Raw genomic sequence first — 22,266 nt, 5'->3', positions numbered from 1 at the left:
GTGAAATCAATATCCAGGGGGGCAATGGCCTATTCCCACCAACTGGCGCCCCCTGGCGCCTCCCCCCCCCCCGCTTGACGCAGGAGCTGGCCATGACAGCCACGCTGTGCATTTCGGCACCTGCCATCGGGGCTCTCCCGGCGCTTCACCTGTGCTTGTGAATTAAGCCCCTCAGGGGGAGGGGAGGTGTAGGACATTTCTCCCCTTTTACTGATGGGGAAACTGAGGCATACAGCAACGCCCTGACTTAACCCAGGCGTCCTGACTCCCGGGCTCTGAGCATGCTCTTTTCAGAGCCAGGCTTATAGAGCCCAGGGGCCCTGACCCTTTTCCCCTGCTGCTCTAACCACTAGACCCCGCTCTCCTCCCAGTGTCAGCAATAGAACAGTAGCTGGTGTTCCTGGCTTCCGTGCTGGGTCCCCCAGTGCACCCCCGTCAGCCTCCTCGCCTCCTTCTGGAGGCGCTAACCCCCTGCCGAGCCGGAGCCGCTCCCTACCCCAGTTCTTCCATCAGCCAGAGCTCGGGGCCAGCTCGGAAAGTACAACACTCGTGGGTGGAGAGTCACGGCCAAGCCCTTTATTGGTGTTTCACGTGAACGTGTCTGACGGGCGGCACCAGGAGGCGAGTGGGCTGCACACTTCTGCAGTGCTCAGAGGGCTTTGCAAACAGAGAGCCACCCCTGCACAACAGGGAAACTGAGGCACTGAGCGGCAACGGCAGAGTCCCTTACGGTCGCACAGTGAAGCAGCCGCAACACTGGGCAGTCGGAAACCAGAAGTCCTGGCTTCCGATCGCCTGCTCCGACCACTCCCTCCTGGAAACAGAACCCAGGAGGTCTCATCTAACCACTAGACCCCACACCCCTCCCTGAGCCAGGACTCCATTACACGCTGCCCTCCGGCTCTAAGCACTAGGCCATGCTGCATCCTGTCCAAGGCTCTGCGCCCCCCACGGCTCCTCTTCTCGCCTCCTGCGGGCCGGCTCTCTCCGTCCTCCCCATGCGCAGCGAGAGGGGTCTCGGCGGGGCCACCCTGCCCCTCGTTAATTGCATGTTTCACAGCAGGGTTCTCAGCCCAGAACCGGGCGAGGGAGCAAACTCCTCCCCTCACTTCCCTCTGCCCAGGAAGATGGCCGTTTTCAGCACCTTGGGGACGTGGCGGATGGTGAGTGAGACCCGGGTTCCCCGGCGCAGCTCATCCCCAAGCCCCGCGCCACAGGCTGCCGCGTTGGCCACCTTCTGCGTGACGGCGTCGGAGGTGGTGGGCTGGATCCCATGCAGGTACCGGACGTACATGTCCTCACGCAGGACCAGGAGGCTGCGCGGCTCCAGCAGCAGGGACAAGAAGTGGCGTTGCTCCGCCGTCTGGGGCGCAGCCACCTGGGAAGGACAGCAGCGCATGCTCAGGGGGAAGCCAGGTCTGTCTGCAGCCGCCCCACAGATCTGGACCCCAGATTAAGAAGGGCAGGAACTTGCTCCATCAGAGACCACAGTGATGGGCACCGGCTGAGTGTCTGGCTGTCGGCAATGGATTTACCCCTCCACCCTCGGTAGGAAGTAGAGCAGTTCTGTCGGGGCAGGGGAGGCCTTTCTGTTCTGCGTTTGTGAAGCCCTTTGGACAAGGTGGGTTCCTGATCAGAATTAGGGCTCTGAGACGCTACTGTAATATAAAGATCTCCACCTTACGGACCGGAGGCCCAGGGAGGCTAAGTGACTTGCCCAAGGTCATAAAAGATGGCACTAGCAGAGCAGGGACTCAAACCCAGGACTCCAAAATCCCCATGTAGCTCCCTAACCACTCAGCCACCCTTCTTCTCTGCTCCGCCACAGGCCTTGACAGGACAAAAAAATGACACTGACTCATCCATTTAAAAAAAAAAAAAAGAGAGAGAGAAATGGTGACACAAAGTACAAACAGAAGTGGTGTTATTTTCTCAGCTCCCTTTCAGAGGTGCGGATCTCAGGGACCGTGTGATTCCCTTTCGGGCACACCGTCTTGTGAACTGTAGCACAGCCGGGCAAACCATCTCAGACCATTAGTTGATTCAATGAAAGATGTGATTTTGGCCAATGCCAAACTATTTGCCAATTTGGTCATTTTGGCCAGTCATAAATTTGGGGTAGGGGAGAGGGAGAAGGCAATTTACGCCTCGACTCCCGGTAGGAAGTAGAGCAGTTCTATGGGGCAGGGGAGGCCTTTCTGTTCTGCGTTTGTGCAGCTCCTGCTGTTACTAGCCTTCGCACCCCACACAATGCCCAGCTCGGGGGTTTCAGCCCGGAAGGGACCAGGTACAAATTCCCGCTTGGGAGCAAACCCCAACCAAACTTTCTGATTCATCTCCGAGCAGCAGGAAATGCCCCGACCCAAACCAATTTGTTTTTATTTTTCAGAACTGCCACCAAGCCCAAAGGGGAGAAAATAAAATGGGATGTTCCGGCGGCTGTTTGCAATTCTTTCTGGCTCACCTGCTCGCTGGCCGCCTGCTGCCCTCTGCTGACCGGACGGTAGAAGTCCAGCAGCGTGTGCGATCCCAGGCTGATGGTGGTGACGGTAGGGAAGTACAGAGGCCCGTCTTCATGTGGCTAGGGGGAGCCAAGGTATCAGACGAAACACAAACACAGAAGGATCTCTCTCCCCCCACCCCGGCTCTCCTCTCAGCACCCAGCGTGGAACACGGATCTACACACCAAAGACCCGGGTGCCAACCCATCACACACAGGCCCCGCTGCGGAGCAGATGCCTGCCTGACATGCCAGCCTTCCCCGCCAGCGCACAAGGCAAAGCCGGGAGTGAGCGCAGGGGTGTACGTGCCCTGGGCTCATGTCACTGGTGCCGTGCTCCACACCCGAGATAGAAACATGGCTGGGAAGCAATCTGAAGGCTCCAGGGGTCCCGGTAAGCTGGGCGCTTGTACAGCCACTCAGGAGAGATTTCAATGCTGCCCAGCTGATTAGCAGAGCCCCCATAGCTGGGTTTTGTTTCTACTGGCGGTGCACATTCGCACAGGCCTTGGTGCATACAACACATTTTATTCCGCACATGGATGGAAAAGATTAGAAGGAACATTGGGCCTATGGAAAGGTAAGAGGACAATGGCAGCCAGGAATCCAGACACAGAACCCCCCCAAGTCTAGCCACTAAACCCCACTTCCCACCCAGAGCCGGGGACGAACCCAGGAGCCCTGATTCCCAGCCCTCGGATCTAACTACTAGGTATCAGTCCCCCGCCAGAGCCAGGGATAGAATCCTGGCTCCCAGGCCCTCCTTCCCACCCCCTCACTAACCAGGACACTCCTGGGAGAGCCCCGTTTTGGCTCTCTGGACTCTGCCCCTCTGCAGTAGGGTTTGCCCCCCAGATGCTGATCAGGTGAGTCTCGGAGGCTGCCCCAGGCTGGGGAAGCCGCCCTGAAGTCGAGTCTCGAGGCAGCCGGCGAGTGGCGTTACCATGATCCCCTGCCCGGGGAGGTATTCGTTCACTAGTACGTGGTTGGCCAGTTTCCCTCCAAAGGCGCCGAGGACGGAGACTTTCTCAGCGTAGCTCTGCAGCCAGGCTGGCATCTTCTCCGGGACCATCCCTTTGGGGTGGGGCAGCCCTCCTGGGAGGCAGAGAATACAGAGGGGAGCCGGCGACGGGAGGGACCCGTCAGGGCCCAGAGATCCAGGGAGGGAGGTGTTGTGTGACACCCCCACCCGCCCTGCTGGGCGGAGTCGCCCCCTACTGGCCGCTCGCCAGGATTTACCAGCTCCGGCGAAATATGCGAATTAAATGTTACCCGGCTGCCGAAAGTTTGTGAATGGGTTTGCCAGTCCCTGGTAGAAACAAGGCTGGGAACCACTGCTCCCTGGCCCAGTCACTGAGGCACCCTCCCTGCCCCTGCAAGTCCCTGCACCCAGAGGCCTGGCCACACCGGCTGCTGGGCCCTTGTGACGTACGGGGGGAGTGGGGAGGGGTTGTCCAACCTGGATCCACTCTGGTTTTGCATTCACTGGTTGCTGTGCTGTGTGATCCCTCCTGCCTGACGCTTGTCTGCAGAGACTGTGTGTGCGTCTGTGTGCAGGGCCCAGTGGGGGAGGGAGCCCTGGGGGGAGGCGCATAGGCCAAGGCCCAGCGGGTGAAAGGCCCCCCCCAAGAGGACTAGGCTGTCTGCCCTGGCTCCTGTGGAACATGGAGCCTGCGCTGCACTGGATCATGGAGAAGCAATAAACCTTTTATTGTACTGGCTGGCGAAGAGTCAGGTCTGGCTGCGGATGAGGGTGCAGGGCCGGAGGCTCCCCGACGCGCCGTCGCACCCCTCCCCCCACGGCGTGGGGAGGGGCACATACCCCCCTCCCCATGCGTCACCCCAGCATGGACGGAAGGATTAGAGGGCCCATCGCTCCAGAGGCGTTTTGCCGGGAAGCTGATTAAGCCCCGGACAAGCGGCAGCAAGGAGTCCCCTCTGGAGCAACACTGGTGGAGGAGTCTGGGTCCCGGGGTCCCCTGGAGGGGGCTGGGCTCAGGGAGACTCTCCCGCTAACGGGAAGACCTGACTGAGGGCAGCCCCCGGCAGCCTGGGACGGAGGAGGGGCCTGGGTTACCTGTGGGGCGGTCCTCGAGCAACAAACCTGGCCCTGGAGGAAAGGGGCTGAAATACCCACGCTGGAGGGAGCCTCGCCTGCCAGGGAGTGGCGTGAGATTGGGGAAACCGAGGCAGGGTCGCTGTACACGTCCCCTCAGCTCTGCAGACAGCGAGTCCCGGCTGTTCCCCAGCCAAAGCACACGCCTCCCCGCCCTGAGGCCGGCTGCTCTGCCTGGCTTCCAAAGCGGACGCCTTCTGATCCTGACCGACCCCGACTAGACCCCGGGTGGGAGCCAATTCCCCAGCCCCTGGGGTCACCTGGGCGCCCGCCACAGGGACGCAGAGAACTCACCCCAGTTCTGCAGCTTCCTTCCGGACAGCTGGGTCCACTTGGGCTTGGGGGCAGCATAGACCTGTGGGGCGAACACAGGGAAGGGCTGAGAGGCCTTTGCTTGGGGGGGAGGGAGCGGGGGGGAGAACAAAGTGTCTGGGACAGCGTGGGACCCACTGTGCTGGCACTGCCGGGCACAGAGTAGGGGACCAGCCCTGCCAGGCAGAGCTGATAATCGGAGCTGTCAAGTGACTGAAAATATTAATCGCGATTGGTCGCCGCGGGAACCGATATTCGAATCCCACAGACACTAGCACTCTGACCTGGAACTCCGATTCCCCCGGGGCTGCTTCCCTTTCCCCTTCCGGTCCCTGTCAGGGAGCGAGAGCCAAGTGCGCAGCCAGTCTGCCCCCGCGCTCCCCAGCCAGTGCGGAATGCAGCAAGCTGGGCGCTTTCCCCTTGCACTTCCCCCTCGTTCCCTGACAAAGGGGGACCAGCCAGCAATGTCCCGTAGGATTTGGGGGGAAGGGATTCAGCCCCCCTGCCCTCCCTAATGGGCACCTGGAGGTTGGGAGGCTCAGGGCGGGGGCAGTCCCAGACCAGGGGAGGGGGGCACCCCCAGCTAGCCCCTTTCATGTGCCTGGGGATTCTGCCTCTTTTCCGTGTGGTTGGCACGAGACGCAGTCCCATTCCAGGCACATCCCATTGTCCTAGCACAGTGGTCACCAACCAGTCGATCGGGATCTACTGGTCGATCTTGGAGCCTCTGACGGGGATCCTGGCTGGTTTGGCCAAGAGGCTGTTAAGTGCCAGCGCTTCAGCTGCCCCTCTCCCTACTGCTGCGCATCTCCTGCCCTTTGCCTTGGAGCTGCCTGCCCTCCGCCCCCCCCCCCCCCCCCAGGAGCCTATTGCTTGCTGTGCAGGGCAGGGGAGGGAGAAAAGGGGCGCTGATGTCACAGTGCCCCCCCCCACCTCTCTCCACAGAGCAGAGTGGGGGGCACAACAGGACTTGGGATGGAGTTTGCTGGCTGCTTCCGGGAGTGGTGCAGGGCCAGGGCAGGAGTGAGCCTGCCTTAGCCCCATGGCACCACCACCCAGGAGCCACCCGAAGAAAGCAGGGCCCAGTCGGAGCCCACATCCTGAACCCCTGCCCCAGTCAGGAACCTCCTCCTGCACCCCAAGCCCTGAGCACTTCTGCATCCAAACGCCCTCCGGGAGCCTGCACCTAGAACCCCTCCAGCACCCCAACTGCCTGCCCCGAGCTCAGCTCAGAGCCCCTCTCGTATTCCAAATCCCTTAATCCAAGTCCAGAACCTACACCCAATCCTCTGCCCCAGCCTGGTGAAAGTGCAGTAGGATGGGGGAAGGAGGGAGGATGGAGTGAGCAGGGGCGCGGCCTCAGAGAAGAGGCACAAAGGGGGTGGGGCCAGGGGATTTGGGTTTGAGGTGGATCCTGGATTGCACTTAAATTCAAAAAGCGATCTCATGCTTACAAAGGCAGCACAAGCAAATCCTCTCCTGGCTTTAAGCCGGGGTGGGGAACCTGAGGGTACGTCTACACCGCAGCGTCGTTTCGGAATAACTGACATTATTCCAAAATAACATAGCCCGTGTCTACACTACAAGCCGTTATTTCGACCTCATGTCAAAAGAACGACAAGCTGGAGGACTTCTCACTCCGATGCCTGGAACTTAATTTTACAAGGCATAAGGGAAGTTGGAGGAAGATCTTGGACTTCCGGCTGTGGAGACAGCGCCAAAAGCCAAAATTAGCCATTTCCACTTCAGCTACGCAACTGACGTAGCTCAAGCAGCGTAGCTTATTTCGGCTGTGTGGACGTGCCTTTAGGCCCAGGGGCCAGATGTGGTACCTGGCTTGCCTGGCCCTGGCCCCCGGGGCTCCTGCCCCCAGCATCAGGGAGCCCACATTGGCAAGCCAGCCCCTGCAGCCCCCCGCCCGACTGATTTTTCCGTGGGTCAGCAGCCCCCATCCCAAAAAAGCTTCCCTAACCCTGCTTTAAGTTACGATCAGAGGAAGCTGAATACAGGCAGTCCCCGGGTTACGTACAAGATAGGGACTGTAGGTTTGTTCTTAAGTTGAATCTGTATGTAAGTCGGAATTGGCGTCAGCCGCGGCTGAAACTGATCAGTTTCAACCGCGGCTGAATCTGGACGCCAGTTCTGACTTACATACAGATTCAACTTAAGAACCCCAGGCGTCCCCAAGTCAGCTGCTGCTGAAACTGATCAGCGGCTGATTCCAGGAAGCCTGGGGCAGAGCAACTCTGCCTCTGGCTTCCTGTAGTCAGCCGCCGGTCAGTTTCAGCAGCGGCTGACTTGGGGACGCCTGGGGCAGAGCAGCTGGGGTGCTGCCGGGTTGGTCCGGAGCGGCGCTGCGGGACCAACCCGGCAGCCCCCAGCTGCTCTACCCCAGAGGTAGGCAAGAAAAGCCTGGTCTACTGGGGGGGGGGGGGGGGCACTAGCTGCACCCCCCCAGGAAACCAGGGAGACGGGGGTGGCGGGACCGCCCAAGTCCTCCACAGCTTTGCTCCGTCTCCCTGGTCTGCTGACCTGGGAGACGCGGAGCAAAGCCGCAGAGCACGCGGACAGCGGGACAGTCCAGGCGCGCCGCGGCTGTCCCACTGCTGGCGTGCTCCGAGGCTTTGCTCCCCATCTCCCTGGTCTGCTGGTCAGACCAGGGAGACGGGGAGCAAAGCCTTGGAGCACGCCCGCAGTAGGACAGACCAGGCGTGCTTGGGCTGTCCCGCTGCGGGCGTGCTCCAAGGCTTTGCTCCCCGTCTCCCTGCAGACCAGGGAGATGGGGAGCAGCTTTTCTCGCCCCAGAGGACGGGGGCGGTGGACCACGGCGCATCTGGGCATCCCGCCGCTCCCATCCTCCGGGGCGAGAAAAGCTCTGTTCGTAACTGCGTATCTGACATAAGTCGGAACTGCCTGTACTGAATTTGGTGCTCCTAGCTCCTCCCCTTTAGGAGGAGTTCTGGAACAAACAGGCAGACTCTCTAAAATATATAGTCGATGGGGCTAACGACCCCTCCCACCTACGGAGGCTGCTAGGCTTCTGGGGCAGGGACTGTCCCTCTCGCTCTGGGTCCGTGCCACGCCCAGCACAAGGGGGTCTGGTCTGAGTTGAGATCTCAAGGTGCTACTGTAACACGCCAATGTACGTAAGGTGTCTACTGGGCCTATCGCACCGGGATGGGGTGGGCGGTGGGAGGACACGGGGACTCCACATCTACAAAGGCTGGGTCTGTCTGTGCACGAAGGGACTGGGATCGAGATCAAAAGGGAAGTGAACAGACAAACCAGCCTGCTCTTATCGGAATCAGGCAGGGAACTCTTCCCTGCAAGAGCAGCAGCAGGCCTCTTATACCATGGAGATAGGAAACCCAGTGGAAATCACACGTACCTGGTGCAGGAGACAGGCCTCCTCCGACTCTGAGATGAAGTCTGGCACATAATAGACCGTTGGAGGAGCCTGCAATCAAAACATACTAATAACACCACCAGCAGCTATTCGTCAGTAGGCCCCAAAGCACTTTACAAAGGGAGGCCAGGGTCATCCTCCCCATTTGACCGACTGGGAAACTGAGGCACTGAAATGGAATGAGATTTGCCCAAAGTCACCTCACAGGCCAAATCAACAACAGACACCATGTCCCCCAATTGCCAGCCCAGTGCTCTATCCACCAAGTTCTATGCCAACCTTGCAAACACCCTATGCAATGAGTTTGCTGGGTCTCAGCGAGACAGGTGCCCCTCAGACAAACCCACTAGTAGGATCTATGCTATTTGCCCTTCCACTCCCCACATCATGGGAGCAGAGAACCCAATGGCTGAATGCACCTCGCAGCCTGAACTCCCTTTCCACGCATAGAACGGGCCTCCCTCCACAGCACTTTTCTTATCCAGGCGAGGGTTTTACACTAGTGGAGGACAACCACAGGCTAAACCCCCCCCGTTTAAACCTCTCCCTCCTTTACTCCCATTCACTAGCTGGTTACCTGCTCTACACGAAAGGCCTCCAGTGCCGGGATCTTGGTGCCGGGCTCTTCCATTTCAAACAAGGGGCCTGCAATGGCTGGATGGTCCAGTCTTCTGGGTTCCCCTCCTGGGACTGCGGCAGATCCATGGAAAGGAAGCAGAGGAGGCACCATTAGCTATCTCAGAGCCACAAACAGGAGCAAACCCTCAAAGTCTCCAAGCTGCACGGAGAGTCCAACAGGCATTGTACAGCTGTGGCGCTCACCCTGAGGAACGTGTATTCCTGGGGGTACACAGAGACCTTCCAGGGGGCACGTCAACTCCTCTGGATCAGTGTTTCTCATCCTAGGAGTCACCCCCCGAAGGGATCACAGGACAAGGCTGAGGGGTGTTTCAAGAGCAGGCAGTAAGGGGTGGCAAAGCAGGGTTGACTGATCAGGTCAGTAAAGCTAAGTCACATGCCCCAGCCCTGGGACACCGGGCTGGAGACTGAGGTTCCTGAACGGGGAGCAGGGCTGAGAACCACTGATCTGCAGCGCAACTGGCTTTAGCAGGGGGCACGGATCGAGCCTTGACATCCCACCGCGGCGTCCGTACAGGGCCAGCCTCACCTCGTATCCAGGGAAACTGAGGCAGGGAGCCAGGCAGCAACTTGTCCCAGGGTCACCAGGGCAGACCCCCGGGGAGCCGAATCCCAGCCCCCTGCTCTAACCTCTGAACCCCACTGCCTCCGCCCCCCAGCCAGGGGCAGACCCCAGGAGCCCTGGCTACCCCCCCCCCAGCCAGGGGCAGACCCCAGGAGCCCTGGCTACCCCTCCCCCCCAGCCAGGGGCAGACCCCAGGAGCCCTGGCTACCCCTCCCCCCCAGCCAGGGGCAGACCCCAGGAGCCCTGGCTACCCCTCCCCCCCAGCCAGGGGCAGACCCCAGGAGCCCTGGCTACCCCTCCCCCCCCAGCCAGGGGCAGACCCCAGGAGCCCTGGCTACCCCTCCCCCCCCAGCCAGGGGCAGACCCCAGGAGCCCTGGCTACCCCTCCCCCCCAGCCAGGGGCAGACCCCAGGAGCCCTGGCTACCCCTCCCCCCCCAGCCAGGGGCAGACCCCAGGAGCCCTGGCTACCCCTCCCCCCCCAGCCAGGGGCAGACCCCAGGAGCCCTGGCTACCCCTCCCCCCCCAGCCAGGGGCAGACCCCAGGAGCCCTGGCTACCCCTCCCCCCCCAGCCAGGGGCAGACCCCAGGAGCCCTGGCTACCCCTCCCCCCCCAGCCAGGGGCAGACCCCAGGAGCCCTGGCTACCCCTCCCCCCCAGCCAGGGGCAGACCCCAGGAGCCCTGGCTACCCCTCCCCCCCCAGCCAGGGGCAGACCCCAGGAGCCCGGGCTCGCAGAGGCTCATGGGAAAAGCTCCACTGGTTGAGCCTAGACCCTCCCTCCCTACCTGAGAAACCAGCACAGCCACTTCCGGGGACCTCTTGACCGACGCCCCCTCCCTCCAATCAGAAGCCACCGCTGAGCCAATCAGCGGAGGAGGGGGAAAAGCGAGAGCGGAGTGGCCAATCGGCTCTTGCAAAAGGAGGGGCCGACTTCAGCCAATGGGGGCGGGCCTCGAGCGCCTCAAGGTTCTAATCTAGGCAGCGGGAGCCCCACCCACCCCGCCCCTGACAACACCACGTGAGCGAGCGCAGCCAGCACAGGGCGGGGAGACCTTCCAGCCCATCCCCGTGGCCTCCTTCCCCCCTCATTGCCCCTCCCCCATCCCAGGGGTTCCAGGTGCCCCCCATTCTCCTTCCCCCACCCCCCCTTCCCATGGGTTCCGTGTTTCCCCCTCTTCCCCCCCCAGGGGCTCCGTGTGCCCCCCATTCCCCTGCCCCCCATTCTCCTTCCCCCACCCCCGGGGCTCCATGTCCCCCCCACCCCAGGGGCTCCGTGTGCCCCCCATTCCCCTGCCCCCCATTCTCCTTCCCCCACCCCCGGGGCTCCATGTCCCCCCCACCCCAGGGGCTCTGTGTGCCCCCCATTCTCCTTCCCCCACCCCCGGGGCTCGATGTCCCCCCACCCCAGGGGCTCTGTGTACCCCCCCATTCCTAATGGCTGGGATTCTCTGTGCTCCTTGTTCTCCTTGTGCCATTGCCAGGGGCTTGTGCCACCCCCCTCCACCCAATTTGCCCCATACCAGGGTCTCCCAGTATCCCCCTAGCCAGGGGTTCATTGCGCCCTCAGTCCCTCCTCCCGCACCAAGATCCCCCATTCTCCCTCCATGCCAGCAGCCCTGTGAGCACCCCGCACGGCCAGGGCTGTGTGTGCCCCTTCGTTCCCTCATCTGTTCCCCCTCCCGCACCACGATCACTCCTTCTGTCCCGGCGCTAAGTCATCCACTGGTTCAGCTCTCCTGGCAGGACAGGCAGAGCCCAGAGGCTGTTGTGCTGGAAGGCAGGAATAGCTGCACTCTATCTGGAGCCGCATACCCTGCCCCGTGTCCCTCACCACTCCCCCCACCAACAGAGCGCTGCTCAGTGACACCCAGAAACACCCAGAATCATGGGGCTTGATGCTGCAGCGTGCCAGAGGGATCCCTGGGAGCACAGCGGAGAGTCTTGCTTCCTCAGATGCTCTGATGGGAAGGATGCTGGCTCGGAGGCAGGGCTGGAGGTGGGAAAGACCATGGGACTAGGGCAGATGATTTATGAGGAGAGGCTGAGGGATCTGGGCTGTCTGCAGAAGACACACGTGAGCAGGGATTTGAGAGCAGCCTGCAGCTACCTGAAGGGGCAGAGGCATCTGGTGAGGGGGAACAGGGGGGTGCACCGGCCTCATGAGGCCCCCCCCACCAGGGGAAGGGCCAGGACAACCCCCCCTCCACCCCAGACCCTGTCTCTCTCTGCTCTAGTCCTGCCCCTGCTCTGTCCCATCCTTCCTCCACGCCCACCCTGCCTTTTCCCTCAGACAAGGTGGCCCCAGGGGACTAGTAGGGCTGGCTCCAGCAGCAGACATCTTCCCCCCCAGCCCCCCGCACTCACCAGCTCATGCTGCTCTTTGGCTATGCTGCTCCATTTCCTGCTGGTGATGTGGGGGGCAGGGTCACTGGCCCTCTGACCCCACTAGTCCTCCTGCTGGCTAGTAGCCAGCTCCTCCCGCCCAGGGGCTGGCCAACCCCTTATGCTTCCCCCCCCCCCCCGCCCCTGCTTTGCACAGGGGGCTGGACTAGATGACCTCCTGAGGTCTCTCTCAACCCTCTTCTTCTGCAATTCTCAGAGCTATTCAGTGCATGCTGGAGAAAGCAACACTCATGTTCTGGCCCACATAGCTGCGGAGAAAAGCGTGACCTTAAAACCTCATTGGCTTGTGATTGTGGAGTGCAATGCTGCGGAGGAGGGCGTGAGTTTTGTTTTAACCCCCCTGCTGAGATGCCACCTTCCTTCTCTCCCTCACCTCATCTTGCTCCCGAAACATGAGCTGGTTGGAGTCGGGGGGATGGGGCAGCGCAGTGCAGAGAGGAGGAAAAGCCAGAGACCTTTTACACAATGCACATAGAAACACTCTTTATTAATGACAGATAAGCAATAGGCATATTGATTTCTTCTCATGCTGAATTTTCCAGAGCGCCTGGATGGAAGGGAGAAGGAACAAGGCATGCAGAGTCAACAGTGAGCTCAGCAGCGGGAGAAACAAGCCACTCGCTAAACAATTGACAAGGAGCGTGGGTTACAAATCTTAAAAATAGTGTTAAAGAGACTTCGCCCGACGTGATTTCTATTATACAAACACGGAGGACCACTGCAAAGGAGGCGGAGCCAGACCGGGGCCAGGTTAGCGTGTCGCTGGCGGCCCTGACGGTGAGCATCGGAAACGCAAGCTCGGCCGGGGTGACTCGAGATGCGGATGGAATGGGGAAGACCCAAGATACCCCTAGTGACAAGGGCAAAGCTGAGCAATTGCAAGGGTTTTATTGCTAGAGAAAAGAACATGAGAGGGGATGGAACTTTTTATTGGGCTGGAGAGGGAGCGAAGAGGAGGAGGCTACGCCTGTGTTTAGTGCCGTAACAGCTGAAAGGACAACATTCGGGGCCAGTCTAGGCTTTCTGTTCCTTTCGCAGGGGCAGCCACTGCACTGAGGGTCTCAAAGCCTTTTCATTATGCAAGCTTCATGGTCCCTCAGTGAGGTGGGGCAATGGCCTCATCCCTGTTTTGCAGATAGGGAAACTGAGGCACACACGAGGCGCAGGGGCTTGCCCATAAGGTGCTGAGCAGAGCTAGGAAGAAAATCCAGGAGTCTCCCCCCTCTAAACACTGAGCCATGATCCTTGCCAGCAGTCCTGGCTCTCTATTCCCATGCCCAGCATGCTTTTCCTGGTGTCAGGAACGGGTTTCCCTTTCAGGATGAGAATCCAGGCGTCCTAGCTGTCCCAGCTCTAACCACTGGACCTAGCTGCCTCAGGACGTTAGGGGACATGGCAGCAATGGTGGAGGATAGAGGGATGGATTCGAGGCCAGAGGCAGGAGGAACGATGGGTGGAGGAATAGGATGGATGGATGTAAGGATAAAATGAGATGGATGGAGAGAGAGTCTAGGCAGCTGCTCCTGGTTTCTAGCAATAACCACACCCTGTCTTGGGTAGTACCCTTCCAGCTAGCCCAGACAGCAGCCTGCAATACCTTCAGCTGCCCGGAGCCACGCCTGGCCACTTAGGGAGCACGACACCATCCTCTAAAGCAGCCGCTCACCTGAAAGACGCTCGGAGGCGGTTGGGAACATCCCGGACACCTCCAGCTTTCCAGCATTCCCGACCCCTGGCCTGCCCCGAAAGCCCTTTCTCCAGACCAGGCAAGGCCCCCTCCAGCGTGGACGCAGTTATCCCCAGCTCAGAGTGCTTACACCGGGGTAGCTATTCCCACATGGGACGCGGAATAAGCTGCCCCAGTACGAGGCACCTGTATCCTGGCTCATGCCAGCTAAAAGCTGGCTGAAGCAGGTGAGTGGCAGGTTCTATTTACCAAGCTTGTGGCCATGAGTGGAGAGACCCTTGCACCAATTCTACACACAGAATTTGTGCTGCCGCAACCACAGGGGCCAGAGCTGCGATTTTTCACTGATCCTGGTGCAGCAATCCAACTCCTGTGTAGGCTTAGTCACAAGGGATAAAGGTGACTTGTAGCCGGATATAGCTTGTTCCCCATCCTGCGTTCCCTGTAAGCTGTGCTTGTGCAGCTGCTCAGGAGAAATCCAAATGCTGGCCAGCTGATTAGCACAGGTTGGTTGTGTTTCTACTGGTGGTGCACATTCACGCGTGCCTCAGCACACGGAAAAAAAATATTCCGCACATAGATGGAAAAAATCTACACATGGATGGACAAGATTAGAGGGAACTTTGTATAACTACACTGGATTGCTGTAAGTGGGACAATGTCCGTGTCTAGACAAGACCTTCGGCTCGGTGGGGAACAGCAACGTGCCAGCTCCCATTTGTCCGTGGCTAATTTTTCTTTTAAAATAGTAAGGGTGATTTTCTTTTAAAAATATACTTTTTTTTTGTAAACCGCTCGAAAGGAAAAAAGTCTGGCGGGTTTGCCTGCAAATACAAAGTAATCGCGCTGAAGGGAGCGAATAAATGAGAATGAAGGAGGGATCAGGGTGTGTCTGGCAACCCGCTGTGTTGAGACCCGACCCCTCAAATCTGCCCTGAACTGGTGCAAGCTACTCCAAACTTTGAAGCCAACATCAGTTGGCCCCTGGTGGGGTTGTGTTACGAGGGGAGTGCTTAGCAATCGTTGTAAGCACTGATCTACCTTACAGATTTCCCCCCATAGTGACTGACCTGTGCACCCCAGAGCGAATGCCTGAGGGACTGGGGCTCTCTCCACTGCTTTCAGAGCGTCCCCAAATCTCACTGCTCTTTACAGCCCAACACAGGACCAGTCAAGATTGTCCTTCGGGTTGATGTGGTGCTATTAAACTGGTGCTCCACGGGCGTGGGGGGGCCGATGACGATTTTTAGGGCTGTGATTTTATACATTTCAGCACACACTAATGGAATATGTCTAAAGCAAATTTTAAACTCAGTTACGGCTCCCACGGCAACTTCAGAAACTGACCGGGGCTTGGCCTGTGAATTGGCTTCCTTACACTCAAATGTCTCTTTCATGAGATCCATGTGTTGCTAATAGCTCCAGCAAGCTAGGTCACTTACAAGTGACCTAGGTGCTTTCTGGAGGAAGCAAAGCCACAGAACAGGGACAGAAAGAGGTAGGGGGATGGGTCTTAAGACCCAGTGGTGCCCCACATTTTCAGGTGTCCTACACTGCTTTGTTTTCTGCATATGGATAAAGATGGCCCTGGGACCAGTTTCTCCTCCCTGGAAGGGACTGAGCAATCTAATACCATTCATCCTGAAAGAGAGCAGTACCTGAAAAAGGTGGCTTAGGCTGGGGAGGAGCGCTGCTGCCACACTCGGGGTGTTATGATGTGACCCTGTCCATGCCGCTGCAGTAATGCAGAGACAGGCCAGGTTAGATCAAGTTTCGTTGAGGAGCAAAACAAAGGGCCGGGTTCGGGGGGCGCTGGATCAGCCTCGCCCGGGTGTCAGGCTGAGAGCAATCGAACCGCAGAGGGAAATCGGTACCCGAGACGCTTGGCGTTTGTGGCACCACTCCCTGAAGGGGGTCGGGGGAGAAATCAAAGGGGAGCCTCCGAGCCCATATCACGTCTACGTGGGGTGGGGGTGCGTACGCACGTGGGGGTGGGGTCAGTGCAGCCTTTCTCACGGACGACGGGGCGACGTTCAATGGTACCAAGGCACTGGGGTTCACTAGAACTGCGACCGGGGGGGAGGGGAGAGCCCGACGGGGAGAGCAGTCTTTCGGTTAGTTGGAGAGCAGAGGACAGAGCGGAGGAGGGCAGGGGCGAGCGCCGTGGCCTTAGGACTGCATCTCCGCGCGCAGCATCCAGGGGAACCAGCAGCAGAAGAGTAATCTGAAAGAAACGAGAGAGGGGGAAGCGCTCGCCTAGCAGCTCGCAGCCGGGAAGAGGAAATGAGAAGGAAGCGGGGCAGAGACTGGCTTTGTGGTCAGTGTCTGTACAGTGCCTGGCACCACAGGAGCCTGCTCCAAAACTGGGGCGCCTAGGTGCTACCGTAATACACCTAATAGCAACAGACATGTACAGTGCCTGGCTCTTCTGGGGCTCCTAGGTGCTACCGTAATACACCTAATAGCAACAGACATGTACAGTGCCTGGCTCTTCTGGGGCTCCTAGGTGCTACTGTAATACACCTAATAGCAACAGACATGTACAGTGCCTGGCTCTTCTGGGGCTCCTAGGTGCTACTGTAATACACCTAATAGCAACAGACATGTACAGTGCCTGGCTCTTCTGGGGCTCCTAGGCGCTACTGTAATACACCTAATAGCAACAGACATGTACAGTGCCTGGCTCTTCTGGGGCTCCTAGGCGCTACTGTAATACACCTAATAGCAACAGAAATGTACAGTGCCTGGCTCTTCTGGGGCTCCTAGGTGCTACCGTAATACACCTAATAGCAACAGAAATGTACAGTGCCTGGCTCTTCTGGGGCTCCTAGGTGCTACTGTAATACACCTAATAGCAACAGACATGTACAGTGCCTGGCTCTTTTGGGGCTCCTAGGTGCTACTGTAATACACCTAATAGCAACAGAAATGTACAGTGCCTGGCTCTTCTGGGGCTCCTAGGTGCTACCGTAATACACCTAATAGCAACAGAAATGTACAGTGCCTGGCTCTTCTGAGGCTCCTAGGTGCTACCGTAATACACTTAATAGCAACAGAAATGTACAGTGCCTGGCTCTTCTGGGGCTCCTAGGCACTACCGTAATACACCTAATAGCAACAGAAATATACAGCCCCTGGCACCACGGGAGCCTGCTCCAAGACTGGGGCATCTAGGCACTACCGTAATACACTTAATAGCAACAGAAATATACAGTGCCTGGCACCACGGGAGCCTGCTCTAAGACTGGGGCACCTAGGTGCTACCATAATACACCTAATAACAGAAATATAAGGCCGGGTACCATGGGAGCCTGGTCCAACATAGGCTCCTAGGCACTACCATAATACACCTAACAGCAACAGAAATGTATAACACCTGGCACCACAAGAGCCTGGTCCAAGACTGGGGCTCCTAAGCACTACCATAATGCACCTGATAGCAATAAAAACATACAGTATGTAGCACCATGGGGGTCTTGCCTGGGGGGGTGCTACTGTTAAACACTTAATTGCAATAAAACGTACAGTCCCCCTAGCACAACTGGGTTCTGACCCATGACTGGGGTGCCTAGGAGCTACCATAATACACCTAATAGCAATTAAAAGGTACAACCCTAGCAGAAAGGGGCCCCTGTCCATGACTGAGGTGCTACCATAATCTTCTTACACTATATTTTAGAACGTGCATCTGTCTGTCTGTCCATCTGTGAGTCCATTCAAGAATGCCTCTTAAATGGTGAGATCTAGGACCACCACATTTGGTAGGCAGTTTGCTCTTATCATATCTTAAAGAGCAAGGTCAGGGTTTGGTTGTGCTAGGACAATGGGATGTGCCTGGAATTGCTTCTCATAAAATGGGAAGGGAGGCGTCTGGTTGGAGGGACAGTTGCACTGTAAAATGACCACAGGGGGGCACAAGGAGCCAGAGATGGGGACTGGGACAGCTATAACCCCATTGGGCCAGCAGAGGGCAAGGGTGGAGAAAGGGACAGCTGCCTACTATATATTTCACTGCTGGGGGCCCGAGTGTGACCCCCGTACATTACAATTCCTAAGGGGCTCGCTGATTGTCTGGCTCCTCCAGCTGCCTCGCCCCAGCCGGAGAGCAGCTTCCAGCACAGGGAACTTGCACTGCACTCTTCTCCATTGGCTCCAGTTGCAAGCTGGGCGGGGTTGGAGCTGCTACAGAGCATGCTGCTGGATGCGGGGGGGCGGAGGGTCCTTTCTCTGGCCAGGCCCCAGGGTGGGGATGGCTCTTCCCCCAAGCCCAGATGGGAGAGCTCTGGCCTTCACCCCCAGCTCCTCCCCAGCCTTACCTAGAGATGGAGTTTTCTGATGTGATGTCTTTTGGGGTCCTGACCGCCGTGAAGTTGCGCTTTGGCTGTGACACTGCGAGAGATGGGACAACACAGTCACTTCAGCGGCGTCAGCCACCGAGAACCCTCCGACAAACCCCCCTCTCCATCACAAGACCTGTAGCGGGCACGGGCCTAAGCTAAGCTCATTGCGATCAATGTCTTGGCAGGAGGCAGTGCTGCCTAGTGGTTAGGGGGCTCGCCTGGGACGCCTGGATTCGATGCCCTGCACGGTGGTTACAAACGAGTGTGGAGATGCCGAGACTCAGCTAAAACCGGGGAGGGGTGGCAGGCTGCTGCTGCTTTGAGGGCGGCACTAGCAGTATGGGTGAGGGAGTGGCACTGGCAGAATGAAGGGAGCATGGAGTAGTGGTTAGAGCAGGGGTGGGCATCCTGCAGCCCACTGAGGTTCCATGTTTGGCCTGTGAACCCCCTCTCTGTCCCTTTCCCCCACACCACTCGCTTAGCACATACCTACACCTCCCCCTTCCTCCCAGCACTCCCGGAGTGCCATGAATCAGCTGATTCTCCTCCCATCCCTGCGCCTCTCCCTCCCTCCCAGAGCTCATACGCCCTGAATCACTGGCACCCCAGACGTGCTGGGAGGGAGGGGGAGGAGCAGGGGCGGGACATGCTGGGGAGAGGAGGTGGGCAGAGGCCGGGCAGAGATTTGATGTAAAGTCAGTGTAAATTCTCGGGATCCTGGTTAGCACACATGGCTGATTTCAATCTTGCGGCCCACTGAGGCAAAGGAGGCTCGCTCATGTAGTCCACTCTGCCAAAGACACACCCCCCTATATAACCCAGTGGGGGGAGATAGCTCAGTGGTTTAAGCATTGGCCTGCTAAACCCAGGATTGTGAGTTCAATCCTTGCAGAGACCATTTAGGGATTCAGGGCAAAAATTTGTCCAGGATGGTACCTGGTCCTGCTGAGAAGGCAGGGGACTGGACTCAATGACCTTTCAAGGTCCCTTTCAGTTCTAGGAGATAGGCAATCTCCATTAATTTAATTTACTCTGCACCTCAGTTTCCCCATCTGTGCAAGGGAGGCTCTTATGGTAGATGCAAAGCCCCCCCCCGAGGTTTTATTAAAGTCACCTCTGGTGCAAAGCCAGTGGAGTCACAAGGGGAGACAGGCTTGGCCCTTGGTCCCTCCCATTGCTGGGGGGCGGGAGAAGGATGGAAAGGCAGAGGATCCATAGTATACCTACTAGTGACTTGGTGCACCTTCTTCACTGAACTGCCATCTCCCTGGGAGTCTTTGGGGCCGCCGACTCTGCAAAAGGTGGGGGAAGGGGGCCAGGAGAGAACTGATCAAGGGAGGTGAAGCCACAATGAACCTACACCAGGGATCTGCCCAGATTCCACCCACCAGCGTTCGATGCTTTTTGCACCAGTGTCATGGCTAGTACAGGGCCTCATGCGCTGCTGACGGGGATCAAGCATACACAAGGCCTGAGGTCTGTCCCCAACCCTCTTAAGGGCCAGAGGCAGATAATCTGGAGGAAGCCACTTTCCTCAGCTGAGGCCCCCATGCAATGATCCGCTACTCAAAGGGATGATTTGGAGGCAGACATGGCCTTGCCCATTAGAATCAGAGCCCAGGAAATTGCATTCACTCTCCTCCAAGAGGTAGGATTAGAACCCAGGTCCTGGAGTGTTACAAGCCCAGGCACCCAGCCTCGAGCTACAGCCAGCAGGGAGCCAGCCGCCAGACGGCCATCGCTCACCCTCACCCAGACCCGCGTGGCCGGAGCCAGAGGGACGTACCTCTGGACCCTGGAAGGAGGAGCAAAAACTCCGTGTTTGGGGGGGCAGGCGAAGTATCGGACCCCGAAGACCGAGCCGTCGTGTTTCCCGGTGGGCTTGTCCAGTTCGATGCCAAACCAGTAACCTGGCGAGGGGATAAGGAGCCATCAGCTCTCGATTTCTCGGCACGAGGAACCAAACCCCAGCGCCCTGGACTCCAGCCAGACCTAAAAGACCCTGTGGGGTCCGCGGGCCGTAAGAGGCTCACAGCCTTTCCCACCCGCCAGCCGGCAGCCGGCAGCCCTGCCTCCTCACCCGGCGCAAAGTCCGTCTTGCCGTAGAACCGGATGATGCCCTGCTTCTGCCCTGCCACCAGCACCTGGTCCCCGAGCTCGATCTTCAGCCCTTCTCGGTCCAGGCTGCCCACGGAAGGAGACTTCTTCCTGAGGGCTGAGCGGAAAGGCAGTGAGGCCGCCGGGCGCTGGCCAGCCCTCTAGCCGCACCTGCCCCAGCTGGGAGCCTGGGGCCAGAGAGGGCGGGGAAGGGCAGGGAATGAAACTCCTCCCCCTGCCCGCCTGCCAACCAATCCGGCTGCCTCCCTGCCGTCCCCTTTTCCTCTCTCCTCCAATGAGCGACTTAGAGGGAGCAGGGGGCGGGGGCCAGGCCCTTGGCGGGAGATGCCAGGCCCGGGCGGGCTGAAGGAGAGGGTGGAAAGGGGTCAGGAGGTGGAGGGGAGGACACTGGATGGAATATGGGGAGGAACGATGCATGTGGGTGGGGAGAACTGGTGGGGTTGGTTTGTGGGGAGGCTGGGCCTTTCCAATTTGCATATGTAAATAGCATGCAAATTTGCCCTTCAGCACGTTGCTGTCCCAGCCTGCGGGGGCTTTCACCTCCCCCACCAGGGCAGGCGGGATCCAAATCGCGGCTCTGGGGGGGCTCCCGGCTCATCTAGCAGAGCCCTGCCCCCGTCACCTCTGGGCTGCCATGTCAAGACCCCGCCCCGCAGCCCGCAAAGTCAGATTCATGAGCCTTCCAGAGGGGGACGATCGAGGGGTGGAGGGAAAGGGGCAGAGCCGGGAAGAGAACCCAGGAATCCTGGCTCCCAGCCCCCAGCGGGTTTGCCCCTAGAGCGGCCCCGCTACCTTTCTTGTCCTTGCGGCCCTTCCCGGCCATGCGGGCGAAGTCCATGCGGGGCGTTTTGGGGGTGGACGTGACTGAAGACGGCATCTGGTCTGTGGCTTTGGTGATTTTAGACACAGAGGCGAAAACTCCTGGGAAGGGACAAACCCAACAACAGTGAATGGGGGCTCAGACACTGCGTAGCTGTACAGCCCCGGATGCCTAACCACTGAGCCCCTTCCCGAGAGGGGAACCCAGGCCGCGCCAGAGACCCCCCTCCCACCCCAGAGCTAGGCGCCGAGTCCCGGAGTCCTGGCTCCCTGCTCCAAGCACGCCCCCGTTTACCTTGCTTCGGAGGGCAAATGAAGTAGCGTATTCCTCCCACGCTTCCATCGTTCTTGCCTTCCGGCTCATCCAGCTCCACTCCGACCCACTGGCCACTAGCGAACTCCGTCGTGCCGCAGAAACGCAGGGTGCCCAGCTACAGAGACGCAGACTCAGCGTCGGAGCCAGATGCTAGAACCTTACCCAGCCCCCGCCCACTCGCTCCCTGCCGCACAGCACCCCCTACTGCCACATGGGGGACAGCACAGACACCAAGAGCACGCAGCCCCTACCGACCCCTCCATCCCTCTCCCTGCTGCACCGCACATGGGGGGCACAGGCACCAAGAGCACGCAGCTCCTGCTGAGCCACCACCCAGCTACCTGCCGCACAGCGCCCCCTACTGGGGCCAGCCCTTGGCACTGAGAGGAGAGTGCCCCCTGCTGAGCCATCACCCAGCTACCTGCCGCACAGCGCCCCCTACTGGGGCCAGCCCTTGGCACTGAGAGGAGAGTGCCCCCTGCTGAGCCACCACCCAGCTACCTGCCGCACAGCGCCCCCTACTGGGGCCAGCCCTTGGCACTGAGAGGAGAGTGCCCCCTGCTGAGCCACCACCCAGCTACCTGCCGCACAGCGCCCCCTACTGGGGCCAGCCCTTGGCACTGAGAGGCGAGTGCCCCCTGCTGAGCCACCACCCAGCTACCTGCCGCACAGCGCCCCCTACTGGGGCCAGCCCTTGGCACTGAGAGGCGAGTGCCCCCTGCTGAGCCACCACCCAGCTACCTGCCGCACAGCGCCCCCTACTGGGGCCAGCCCTTGGCACTGAGAGGCGAGTGCCCCCTGCTGAGCCACCACCCAGCTACCTGCCGCACAGCGCCCCCTACTGGGGCCAGCCCTTGGCACTGAGAGGAGAGTGCCCCCTGCTGAGCCACCACCCAGCTACCTGCCGCACAGCGCCCCCTACTGGGGCCAGCCCTTGGCACTGAGAGGAGAGTGCCCCCTGCTGAGCCACCACCCAGCTACCTGCCGCACAGCGCCCCCTACTGGGGCCAGCCCTTGGCACTGAGAGGAGAGTGCCCCCTGCTGA

At 59.3% G+C, this 22,266-nt stretch overlaps 2 protein-coding genes across 3 annotated transcripts in view; both read right to left on the bottom strand.

The window, feature by feature from the left end:
- Nucleotides 1–554: 554 nt before the first annotated feature.
- On the bottom strand, nucleotides 555–9,690 carry ALKBH6 (alkB homolog 6, nucleotide demethylase). Its single transcript, XM_089769939.1, has 7 exons — nucleotides 9,157–9,690; nucleotides 8,912–9,024; nucleotides 8,317–8,385; nucleotides 4,911–4,971; nucleotides 3,444–3,595; nucleotides 2,465–2,581; nucleotides 555–1,378 (listed from the first exon to the last, which is right to left on the bottom strand). The coding sequence occupies exons 1-7, from the start codon at nucleotides 9,233–9,235 to the stop codon at nucleotides 1,106–1,108; spliced, it is 864 nt and encodes a 287-aa protein (XP_089626065.1). The 5' UTR covers nucleotides 9,236–9,690; the 3' UTR covers nucleotides 555–1,105.
- Nucleotides 9,691–12,409: 2,719 nt separating this feature from the next.
- The window catches only part of CLIP3 (CAP-Gly domain containing linker protein 3), a 32,348-nt gene continuing 22,491 nt past the window's right edge, over nucleotides 12,410–22,266 (bottom strand). The window contains exons 8-14 of one of the 2 annotated variants that reach the window (XM_075915305.2): nucleotides 21,201–21,336; nucleotides 20,879–21,007; nucleotides 20,049–20,183; nucleotides 19,755–19,878; nucleotides 19,192–19,260; nucleotides 17,945–18,017; nucleotides 12,410–15,852 (exon numbers count right to left, since the gene is read on the bottom strand). In XM_075915305.2, the coding sequence (XP_075771420.1) occupies nucleotides 17,945–18,017; nucleotides 19,192–19,260; nucleotides 19,755–19,878; nucleotides 20,049–20,183; nucleotides 20,879–21,007; nucleotides 21,201–21,336 (666 nt within the window). In that variant the 3' untranslated portion in view covers nucleotides 12,410–15,852. The remainder of the gene's footprint in view (nucleotides 15,853–17,944; nucleotides 18,018–19,191; nucleotides 19,261–19,754; nucleotides 19,879–20,048; nucleotides 20,184–20,878; nucleotides 21,008–21,200; nucleotides 21,337–22,266) is intronic. The other variant, XM_075915301.2, reaches the window with a different exon arrangement.

The sequence above is a fragment of the Pelodiscus sinensis genome, chromosome 18 (genome assembly GCF_052426305.1).
Source record: "Pelodiscus sinensis isolate ZL-2025 chromosome 18, ASM5242630v1, whole genome shotgun sequence".
Taxonomy (NCBI): Eukaryota; Metazoa; Chordata; order Testudines; family Trionychidae; genus Pelodiscus; species Pelodiscus sinensis.
The sequence above is the reverse complement of the archived record's forward strand: the minus strand, read 5'-3'. Positions and strand labels throughout refer to the sequence as shown.